At 34.3% G+C, this 12,711-nt stretch overlaps 1 protein-coding gene across 1 annotated transcript; it reads left to right on the top strand.

Moving 5' to 3' along the window:
- Nucleotides 1-388: 388 nt before the first annotated feature.
- LOC115960700 (peptidyl-prolyl cis-trans isomerase FKBP15-1-like) lies at nt 389-9,312 on the top strand. The gene is made up of 6 exons (XM_031079672.1): nt 389-512; nt 733-779; nt 3,682-3,744; nt 6,869-6,959; nt 7,751-7,855; nt 8,927-9,312. Exons 1-6 carry the CDS (start codon nt 455-457, stop codon nt 9,013-9,015), a joined length of 453 nt encoding a protein of 150 aa, XP_030935532.1. The 5' UTR covers nt 389-454; the 3' UTR covers nt 9,016-9,312.
- The last annotated feature ends 3,399 nt before the right edge of the window (nt 9,313-12,711 follow it).

The raw sequence follows: 12,711 nt of genomic DNA, 5'->3' as shown, positions 1-12,711 counted from the left end.
AAAATAAATTATTATGAAGCGTATACTAAATATTCGTAACACCATTACACCAATTAAGGTTAGTCAAAAGTCATAACTCATAAGGTGTATAGTGTTTATTTTTTTATTTTTTTTTTTTTTTGAGAAGCATGTAGTGTTTAATATTGATCAACCTATATGCCAAAACCCAAAAGATCCCATTTAAAAAAGTCTTGGATACTGGCCTAAAATGAAATACTTAGGGCAAAGGACCATTTCAAAACATCGGACAAAAGTTGTTAAAGGATGAGTATATATCTCAGGAAAAAAAAATGAAAAATGAAAAATGAAAAACCTTTTAGTATATATCTCAGAAAAAACCTTTTAGAATATATCTCAGAAAAAAAAAAAAAAAACCCTTTTAATATATAAACCAACAGAACAGAGAGAAAAACACAGAACACAAAGCAGCATAGCGGAAGAGTCAAGAGATAGAATGGCGAAGATGAGTTTGACCGCTCCGATGTTCCTCTTGTTGCTCCTTTCCACACTAGGTTAGTACATAGATGAAAAGAAAGACAACATTTTTGAATGAATGATTACCTTCTTAATTCTTATTATATGTAATTAGCTTTTGTTTTTCTATGTGAGTCTTATGGTATGGGATTAGATCTGAACATTCACGTTATACATATGGGTTTTTGACCTAATATAGTTTCAAGAATGTCATTTCCATTAATGGGTTCATTTTTTTTTTCTTCTTTTCTTGTTCAGTTTCTGCGAAGAAAGGCGATGTCACTGAGTTGCAAATTGGGATCAAGGTAAATTTTCTCATTTCGTTTTTTTCTTTTTGTTTTGGGTTTTTTAAATCTGACTCTTTATGTGAATTGAGGTTGTAACTGGAAATGACCTATATCAGACTTGCTTGTATTAGAATGTTGGGTTAGCGGTGGATTTTAAAAATTAACAAAATGAAAATACGTACGTGTGTTGTCTGCTAAAGTTCCTCTGTGTTGATTTGTGATGGCATATGTGAAGGTATCTCAATTGTCGGATATAGACATCCTCCCTCTCAGACTGTACAAGTCCACACGCTATGAGAAGGAGGATGCATATATTGGATACATAAAAAGATAATTATTGATATATATATATGAGTGAAGAATTTGCTAGACAGTAAATTTTTTATGGATAATGGGGTTTAATTGGGAATGGTGTTTGTGAATATTGTTGGACGGGTTCTTCTATGATACCTCTAATATATATATATATTGGTATGATACCCACCTAATCCTGAACAGCCATTGAGACAACCTGTTTATCTTTGTAAATATACATGAATGGTTCAATCATTGGGGCTATCATACCCTCAGAAAATAATAGAGGTACCATAGAATTATCTTTGTTTGGACAATTATTTTTTTTATCAGTATGCAATGGCAAATGCCTTCTACTAAAATCGACATGTCATGAGTTTGGGTTCAAGAATCAGCCTCTTAAAAAAAAGTTGGTGGGGGGGGGGGGGGGGGGTAAGACTACCTACTGGTAACCTGTTCTAGATCCTGCAAAAGTGAGAGCTTTCTACACCAGGCATGACCTTTATTTTTTGTAAGTCACATACATAGCTGGTCAATCTTGAACCCATGATCCCACTCTCCATCCTGTTGTTGTGGAAGTAGGATGTGCTTGGATTTTGACGGTTTTGATCATTTGTTTGGAAATTAAGGAGATAATAAGGACCCTTGTGAAAATTGGTTGATAATTATGGAACTCTAATAGTTTGTTTGGTACTCCCTGTATACTTATTTCATATTATTCACCTAAAGTTTCAATCTTCTTATATTTGTATTATTCCCCTATGAATGCCTGATATATGCCTAACTTTGTTTGCATCAAATATAATATGGTCAGATGTCATCAATGAATTCTAGCTCAACTTGCAGCAACTCTTCTTATAAGTTCTAGACAGAGCTTCAGGTCATGGGTTTAAGACTCATCGGGTGTCTTTGTAACTTACCAATGATAAAAAAAAAGGTTGGATGTCATTAGAAAAGTGAAGATTCTCTGTCATGATCAATGCCATTCAAGATTCATAGATTCCCGATGAGTCTTAAACCCGTGTCCTAAAGCCCCACCTAGAAATTACCAATAATAAAAAAGGTTGGATGTCATTAAAAAACTGAAGATTCTCTGTCATGATCAATGCCATTCAAGACTCATATAAGAATTCATTGCTTTAACCTGTTTAGCATATAAGTTACATTTACCAGGAGTTCTTGGACCTTCGTTCATCTTGAGACTAAATGATTAGACGGTTAACTCAATTTTGACGTACTTAACTCAATTTTGACATGGATTTGGGAATGACCACTGGATACACCAAAAACGTGGCAAATCTCAGGAAGTCTTTTGTGTTCAACTGCTAGACACACTCCTACACTTGACACTATAATTTAAGTCTATGCACCAAGGCTTATATATGCATATTTCTAGTAAAATCTATTTATTCCTTTGGAATTTCTTAGAAAAGGATAGTTTTGTACTTTCTCTATCATACTTTTTAAATATAATTATGAAAGAGAATTTGTGTGGCTTGAGCTTGACTTCTGCTTATCATGGATATCTTGTGAGTAGAGTACATGATTGGAACTGCTTTACGTATTTTGAATTTCATCTAGCACCATGCAATGGTGCTGTCTATAGCACATCCATTTAAATATGTAGGAATGCCTGTTCAAAGTCCAAGAAACATCTGGTTAATAGTGGAAAAATTGTGGAAAATGAAACTAAAAGGTTTTGTGTGTCCTCTTATGAAGAACATGTACAATTTTTTTCTCTCTCCTCTATAACAGAAAGGACTATAGTTGGTTAATTAAGTCATGCTAAGATGCTTATGGTTCTATTATATGAACTTGATACTTTTTTTATTCCTCCATGCTACCAAAGGTGAAATTACTATCTTTTTCCAACTTCAACATCTGAACTAAGTTTGACATAACATTTAAAAAGTGAAAGTACAGTGTATTGGATGAAACAAAAGGAAAACACTGTAGAAATTGATAGTAAGAAGAAATAGTGACCAACTTATACTTGAATTGGTTTTTCCATTATAGAATTACACGTGTAAAAGTGGTGTAGGTATAGGAGTGATTGATAGTTGGTGACCATGGTAAATCAAACCCACCGGTACAATGGTTAAGTTGATGGTATTTGGTGAGGGAGCCTGCCTGGTCATGTGAATGGGGAGGTTTGGCATTTGCAGGCTATATAGGGATAATTTGGAAAACATAATGAAAAAGGATATATAAAAACTAGAAATGCTTTTATATGTATGTGCATGTCTATTGCTCACTTAATGTAAGTTTGTGGGGTTTTTTTTTTTGGGTTGGGGGGGGGGGGGGGGGGAGTTTATATGTGTGTGTGTGTGCATGTGTGTGTATAACTGAACCATACACTTTGGGACTAAGGCTTGGTTATTGTTGTAAATACATCATTTGGATGTTCTGGATATGGATATGCAATTAGTTGCAATTAGATGATCACTTTGATATTATACAGAATCACAGATCATTAATTACTATTTTCAATTTTGGCTCATGCATATGGGTAGGTTCTCATGCATATGTGCATAAACAAAAGACAAAAGTCCACTATATCTTTTACCAATCTTCCTAATATGATTTTTTCCTGCTCACTAATTCTTTGCATCGTTTATTTTTGCAGTATAAGCCAGATTCTTGCGAATTTAAGTCTCACAAAGGCGATAGACTTAAAGTACACTATCGAGTAAGTTGCATTGCAGGTTTAGTTGCATGATTGATTATGTGATAATTGTTTCAATAGAAAATGATAATTTTTGGTTTATCAACATATCATTACGTGAAAATCACAACATTTCATAGCTTGGTCTATGTTATTTTTATCAAGGTTCAGAAACTCTAATTGCCACATTTGTTGAAAATGCTTCTGGTCTGGAAAACTTAATTATTATTAAGGAATTAGCAACTTGCTTGCTCACTGGACAGAAGTCATTTGATGAACTGACCTGGTTAAGAATTCACCTCAATTATGTATTTAAAGAAGCTTAAGCCTCTGTAACAGTTTGAATAAATGTAAAACCTCATCAAATTTTTTTTTTTTTTTTTTTTGATAAGTAAAGATATATTGATATCAAAAAGGAAACACCCTAGTAGACAGGGAGTGAACAAGGGGACAACAAATCAAAAACAAAAATTGCAAGAATCTACGAAAACAAAAAAAGAAGGGAAAGATTTGTTATGCAAAGCAAACAACCAATCCAACAAAGTTCTAAAAAAGAAAAGCTTGAGGTCCGGAATAGATCTCTCAATATCTTCAAAACAACAACTATTTCTCTCCCTCCAAAGACACCACATTAAGCCATGAGGAACGATGGACCATATATAACCATTTCGATGACAATCAAAGCTGCCTTGCCAACACCCTAACAGCCCCAAAATAGTATGTGGCATAACCCAAGATACTCCAAATAAACCCAAAACCATAGACCATAGATCCATAGCAACGGGACAATGAAGGAAGAGATGGTCATCCGATTCACCATTACTCTTGCACATTTAGCACCAATCCAAAATCCATACCTTCCTTTTTCGCAAATTATCAATCGTCAAGCATTTCCCTAAGGCAGCAAACCATACAAAGAAAGCTACTTTAGAGGGAATCTTCTGCTTCCAAATACTTCTCCAAGGAAAACCGAAGATAGTAGGACCAACTAAAATTCTATAATAATCTTTCACCAAGAACCCCTTAGCTTTGCTAGGAATCCAACACATCTTATCTTCACCAAACCCCCTTATAGAAGAACCATATATGGTTTCCATGAAACTTGACAAAGCCTCTAATTCCCGAACATGCACACCCCTAAAGAAACTCACATCCCAAAAAAGGACACCATTGGGGGATTTCATAAGCTCAACCACACTAGCCTCCTTATTCCTACAAAATCTGAACAGGTCAGGGTAGCTAACTGCAAGAGGTGACTCTCCACACCAACGGTCTTGCCAAAACTTCACCCTAGACCCATCACCAATATCATACAAAATATGGCGAGAGAAAGAAGGCCAACCCTAACTGATACTCTTCCATAAACCAACACCGTAAGGACCATTAACAGATCTGGAACAGCATCCCCCCACAGACATCCACATTTCAACTCTATCACTTGTCTCCAAAGGGCATCCTTCTCAATCCCAAATCTCCATAACCACTTCCCAAGTAGAGCTATATTGAAAAGTCTTATCTTCCTTATCCCTAATCCACCCGAAGAAATAGGATCGCATACAGTAGCCCATTTAACCAAATGCATTTTAGGTTCATCACCAAAACCGCCCCATAAGAAATTCTGCTGAAGCTTCTCAAATTCGGTTAGCCACACTCGCAGTTATAGGAAAAAGAGAAAGGAAGTAAGTGGGTAAATTAGAAAGGGTGCTTTTGATTAGAGTGACTCTACCTCCCTTTGATAGCTTCCTTTTATAGCTATTGTTATAAAGAAACAACTCTATTTCCTCATAGACAAGGAAATATTTCAGAACCAGGCAAGACAAGTGCATTAGGGATGTGCACAATTCAGTTTGATTGGTGTTGAGAGGTACCTTTACATCAAACCATTTTTTTTCAATTTGAAGCATTCTCAAACGGACACCAACTAGAACTGAGTTCCTCCTTTCTAAGTTTCTCTCCTTTCCCCCTCAATTTTCATGGCAAATAAATAAAGCAAAGATAACGTAAAATAAATAAATACTTATCAAAAAAACCTAAAATAAATAGAAATTTGAAGATTGAAAGACATACCTAAACCCAAACTGCGGTAGGCGGTCATCCAATGGGATGATCAAGTTGAGGGAGGGGTTGCATTTAGTTGGAGTGAGTGGAATGGAAGGGTAGTAAATCTCTGCCTGAATAGAGCCAAAAGTAGTGAGAGGCTTGGGTTGATGAGCATGACAGCCATTGCCACCAACTTCACCATGCAATCAAATGAATTGCTTATTTACATTGACTATTATAGTAGTTTAGATTAAGTTTTTGAATAATCAATTTCATAATTGAATATCGTATTAGATAATTTTGGTCAATTGCTTATTAGTAAGTACAAAATTTATGTTAGATTGCCTCTTAATTAATTAATTTTTAAAAAATAGTATGAATTTTATTTCTTTATTTATATAGAAGTATTGGTGTTGATTAAATTATTATTCTTGAATTAATTATGTTTAAGTTTCTCAAGAGAAAACCAGGGTCAAAGCAAGTACCACTTAGAAAACAATATTAATAATGCATTTAAGCTTTTTGTATTATATTTAAAGTTTGCACTGCAAAATCCTAATTACTAGAGATGATTGATCTCTCATTTATTGTTGACTTCCTGATTTTCTTTAGGTTTTCAGTAACATAGTCATAGTAATTCAGTACAGTGATAATTTCTTCCCTTTCCTTGACATTGCTTGTATTGGAGGCCTAATTGCCTCATTGTTCATGTTGACTAAATTGTTTTTTTTTTTTTTGGATAAGTAATAAGTTTTATTGATATCAAAAATTGTTCCCCACACCCACACACACACACACACACATATATATCCTTAATGTAATTTGGTACTGGTAGCAGTTAAATTTGTTCATGTCATTGATTGAAAATACAGGAAGGGTTGGATTTGTCCGTTGAATGAAAAGAACTAGATTACCTTGAACGTCACCAGAAATATTTATTTAAGTACAACTTGTATGTATGCATAGATACATTCACATATATACACACAAGATAACTTTTTCTGGTTACAAGGTAAAATATTAGTTGAATTTATTTTAAATTGCTATATGGTTCGGTTGTAACTTGTAACTCTATAAGTGCATTATAGTTTCTACTTTTATTTTGCAGGGAACACTTACAGATGGAACTGTTTTTGACTCTAGTTTTGAAAGGGACTCTCCAATTGAGTTTGAGGTTGGGACTGGTCAAGTTATAAAAGGTATGTGGTGCATTAACAACCACGTACTGTTTAAGTACTGGTTCTCCTTCAGTCATTGCAATTACCTTGGTCTAGCATTTGAATTGCTCGTGCATGCCTGTGCATGAATATGAGTGTGATGAATGAAACATCAATACAAAATGATCTAGAGTGCAAAAATGGGCAGCAAAACAGGGATTTGAATCCAGACCCTATTCAGAGGGGAGAGAGAGCTGTATCACAAGGGTTGGTGGTAATGCTCATTATCATGGAATCTAATATTTGTTAAATCTATAAGTTACAATGAAAGAAAAATGATTTGCAAGCCCCTTGAAATCTGTTAAATGATATTTGATGCAGTATAAAGACCTTAATATGCGAGAGAGAGAGAGAGTCCAAAGGTTTACATTTTGTAATAATTAGCTTTTGTGGCAATTGCCAAGAGCCGTGTAGCTCAATTGACACCACATATTATTTCCAACAGAGACATTTAGAGTTCAAATCCCCACTCCCCTATCGTAACTATTAATGAAAAAAAAAAAAAAAGCTTGGTGGCAATTGCTTTATATCTAAGTTCAGCAGACTTTAAGCTGTATGCTACTTGGATCTTACTTAATGGCATTTCAATGTACACATGGCTCAGCTTATGGTTCCTTTTCTTTTCAATTATAGTGGTTCAAAACTAGAAGCAGTCTTATGTTTATAATGAGGCCCATCTTTGTATCTACACTTGGCTCATCATGGTGAATGTTGGACTGCTGCTAGATATTTTGCATGGAGATTTCTAATGGCTGAAAAACTTCTTCTTTCAGGGTGGGATCAAGGGTTGTTGGGAATGTGTGTAGGCGAAAAGAGGAAGTTGAAAATACCTTCAAAACTTGGTTATGGGGACCAGGGTTCTCCACCAACCATCCCAGGTAACATTTTCTCTAATTTCGTATTATAATCTAAACATATTGCTCCTCAATATAATTAAAATTAATGTTTAACAGTGTCAAGATTGAGTGCTGATATAGTAATCTTTCACACCGCCCCCATGAGGGTACCCTGGTTATGGGCTCATTGGCCTGGGATGGACATAAACTTGGAGGTCCTAGGTTTAATCCACCACACTATTGTTCTATGACATTTCCAGGGTGTCTCATGGGAATAGCTAGGGTTGTCTATGATATATTTAAAAAATTACTAATAAATAAAATAAGATGCCATGGAATTTCAATTGAGCAACAATTATATATATGCACGGACACACATATATGAAATAATTTTTCTTTCTAATTTTCAAACTTGAGTTGACAAATTTCTGCCATGTATTTGACAGGCATTAAATTTTTATAATTAATTTTACCATTTTTTAAATGTAGGATCGTACTTCTAATTAAGAAAAATCCTAATGGTTAAACATTTAATGATAACCTCTGTGCTTATAGAAAGGCAATACAAGAAAGAAAACACTTTGCACATGATAATAAAAGTTATCATTGTTATTTTTTTTTGTTTCATTAACGTATGCATGTGGGAAGGTTTAATTCATGTTTACAAGAGAAAGAACTAAAATTAGTAGCTATCAAAAAGAAAAGTACTATCTTTTCTTGGAAAGACACTTGTAGAAAACTTTAGTTCTTTACTCTTTTCATCTACTTTTGATACTTCATAAGAATTTCTTGGAGAAAGACAAGGAATATGTTTCAGCAAAAGTTTGCTCTCCTTCCACAGCAGCTCTTTTCTCTCTTTATTTTCTTGTTTCCTCTAATTTTTTTTTCTTCTCAATTTCGGCAGTACTTTTTCTTTAGGAAGCTAAGAGAGTTTTTGGATTTGACTTAGCCTCCAAAACTCACAGTACATTTCAATATTAGCATAATTAAGTAAAAGACAATAAAAAGTTGAATTTGTATAGTTGCTTGTCGTGTTTGTCTCTTATGTGAAACTTTACGTGTTATACATCATTGTTCAATATGGGTTAATATGTATTTGTTTGAAAATTACAGGTGGTGCAACACTGATATTTGAAACAGAGCTAGTTGCAGTGAATGGAAAACCATCAAGCGATGAGAAAACAAATGATGATGAGCTGTAAGCGGAAGAATTGTTTATTAGCAGTTTCGGTGTCCCTGATACCTTAATTTTGTGCCACCGGATTGTCTTTTCCATCAGACTATGATTTTGAATGTTAAATGACTAGATGGTCTATTTATCTTGAAATGGAAGAATTTCTATGCAAGCCATTTTATTTTTCTTATTTCTTAGTTTGGATAACAAGTATTCGTGCTTCAACTGTGATCAGTGTCTGCCTAAACTAGTCTCCATATATAAGAACATTTTGAGATTTATCTGGAAGCATAAGTCTCCTCACTATAGTGGGAGTTTTTGGTTATCAACATGGAGTGATTTAGAGATGAGTGCTAATGCCTGGTTGTCTATCATCGACTTCTATTGTAAAACTTAGGTATATTTCTTTAGTTGTTGAACCTTAGGTCATTCACTTAAGTTCAATCATTTGTGCTACATTGATCAATGTAACCCACACGGTTGGATTTAACTTTCAAAGGCCAAGCCTGTATAGATGTTGAATAATGCCAACCAACTGATCTTGGTTAACAGGAGACTAGTTCCATCGACTGCTGTTCTGGGAATTAAGAGGCTAATTTGGAACTTCTCACTAAATTTAACATGGCATTTTGTAATTGGCTAAACGAATTTTTGCCTCCTACAATTGCACTTTCTCCTACTCAAAATTGTTTTATAAATTTATAATATATGTAAATAAATATAAAACTCAAGCAGTCGACTCAGGGTGAGGCCAAATGAAACATTTATATCCCAAGAGTTACAGCTATTTAGCACAAACATTGTTTATCGAGTGTATGCTTCTAGTTCCAGAGGATTTGCTAGAGGTATGGCAACCTTGTTTTAATGAGGTAAAAACTTGTAATTTCATGCTTTCTTTTTTAATATTGTTATATATTTTTATTTTTCTATAATACATCTAACAGTAACAGCTTTTCCTACGGACCTCTATCATATCAATTAACAAGTTTTACTACTACAACGAATGCCTACAAATGCAATTTTATATCTTTGAAAATTTTACACATGAAAATATTGTAATTTTTGTTTTTTTGGCAATGGTTAGAAATTAGGAGTGTACCAATTAATGTCTTACATTAATATCTTGGATCTACTTCGGAATTTGAGATTAGGATTTTATTCAAAGAAATTAAAATAATGGCATAATAAACCTATTGTGTTATGGGTAAGTATTTCCAATATCAAAGAGGTCCTTGAACTACTAGGCTCTTTAATCAATAACCAATTGGAAAGATGAAAAGTTTTCATTCAATAATGTATAACCCCATACTAACAAATAATAAACATCCAAATTTATCAAATTAGAATTGTCAAAAAATTTCTAAGATACATCCAAATACATCCAAAAATTTAGAGGAAATTGAAATTGAAATTCCATTGAAAAATTTCTCTGATAAATTAATGTGGCTTTTTTAAATGTGAATAAATTTTTTTAATTATTATTTTATAATTCCAACCTGGTTACTTTATAAGAAAAAAAAAAAATATATATATATATATAACAAGTTGTAATTAATGAAGTATAATATGAAATATTCAAAGTGGAACAGACTAAAATGTTTAATATGCTATATATTAAGCGTTTCCATGTAATAATGAGCTTTTGGTTTATATGCATTCATGCATTATTTCAAAATTCTCATGCCACCTAAACCCCCTTATTGAGTTTTTTTTTTTTTTTAGGCCAACCCTTTTTAAAATTGTTTTAGTAGTAAGCAGGTTTTATGTAATTATTATGGAAGAGCACTGGGAGCCTTAGTTGAGTTTTACATGAGCTAGTTTTAGTTTTGCTTTTCATTTTTAGTAGTTTTCCACTTAACTTCGTAGATATGTTTGCATTTATGAAGCAATAGTTGATGCCAAAAATTTTAGATCTAATCATGGATTTTAGTATGCCAACTACTAGTATTTTCAACATTGATGATTTGGACATGATTTGAGAAAAATTTTAGATACTTTGTTTATCTAGTTGCAAATAGAAAAAAATTTGGATTATAGGTTTAGTTTTACTCGTGTTAATATCTAGCTTAGTTTTAGAATTATCATGTCGATCATGGTTATAAATCTGTAATACGAGTTTGAGTCATGTCATAGACCTCTTTATATAACAAGGAGATCTCCAACCTTCAAATTTTTTTTTTTTTTTTGATGAACAAGAATTTTATTCACAAGACCAAACAGAACTACAAAAAGGAAACAAGAGCCTCATCCTTAATGATAAACTCAAAACAGGGAGGGCTGAAACCAACATCAAAAGATCCAAAGAACATTGTTCAAAAAGGACCACTTAGCTAGAGAGTGAGCTGCTTTATTTGCCCCCCTAGTGATCCAGGTAACATGACAGCCAGGAATAAGCGAAATCAAGTTGAGAATTTCGTTGCAAATACCTCTAATTCTCCAGGGAACCTATTTGCCAGAAGGTACTAATGCGTCTACAAAATCTTTGGAGTCACTCTCCACAATTATAGCAGCTACTTCAAGACTTTTAGCTAAACTTAAGGCCCATTTAATGGCTTCTGCTTCTGCCTGAAGAGGGAGGTTGGAATATACTCTCTTAGCACAAGCAAAAACCACTTCTACTCTCCAATCTCTAGCAACCACTGCAATGGAGGAGTTACCATCCTTGAAAGCAGCATCAGCATTTATCTTGATTGAATCTCTAGGTGGTTTCTTCCACCTATGTACTAGTTTCGGCAAATGGAAGCCCGAATGGAATGCTATGGACATTTTGTGCTCAGCTATGGTCTTATCAACTTTTTGGCAGAGCTCAATTGGATTAGTTTCTTTGCCTTCAAAGATAGCTTGGTTTCTAGCTCTCCAAATGGCTTCACAAATAACAACCCCAAACAATAAGAATTCACCCCTCTTAACTCCCTCAATATTAGCTTCAGCGGGAGGATTAAGGAAGACACCAATGAGATGAGAAGGAAAGTTTAAGTTCAGATTTTCTAACCTTAGTCCCCATTGGGAGTTAAATCAAACAGCTCTCGAAAAGGGGCAAGAGATAAAAATATGGGGGCTAGATTCTTCAGCATTCTTGTAAAGAGGACAAAGGACATCATCTAAATCACAGAATCTAGCTAAACAAGCTTTAGTAGGTAAGCAATTTGCTGCTATACGCCATAGGTGCATTTTGAGCCTTTCATGGATTTTTGACTTCCAAATAAGGCCACGAATTGCATCTTGATTTGTGGGAGGGCTAGTGTTCCTACTTAGCCAATAAGCAGACTTGACTGAAAACTCCCCTGAATTATTGGAGATCCAAATCCAACAATCTTTTGGAGCAAGCCGTGAGAGGGGTATTTTTTGAATGAGCTGGGATGTAGTCTCATCAAAAGTATTTCTAATTTTGGTAAGATCCCAACCTTCTTGGTTGACTAGTTGTGAAACAATAAGTGCCATTTTTGGATTGGTCCCCTCCATTGGACTCGGAATGAAATTAGGAAGATCTGGGATCCAAGGGTCCTCCCATATTCTGACTGTGTTTCCATTTCCTACCAACATGCAAGCATTGCGAGCAAGAAGAGATTTCGTACCTTCTAAGCTTCTCCAAATCTTGGAGGGAGACCCCACAGTCTTATGGTTTAGCCAGTTGCCCCTAACTTTGTATTTTGCTCTGAGCACTTTTACACATAAACAGTCTTTCCCCGAAAGAATCCACCATGCTAACTTGGAGAGGAGAGCT

This window comes from Quercus lobata, chromosome 9, assembly GCF_001633185.2.
Source record: "Quercus lobata isolate SW786 chromosome 9, ValleyOak3.0 Primary Assembly, whole genome shotgun sequence".
Lineage (NCBI taxonomy): Eukaryota > Viridiplantae > Streptophyta > Magnoliopsida > Fagales > Fagaceae > Quercus > Quercus lobata.
Note: the sequence above shows the minus strand (reverse complement) of the source record. Positions and strands in the feature narration are given on the sequence as shown.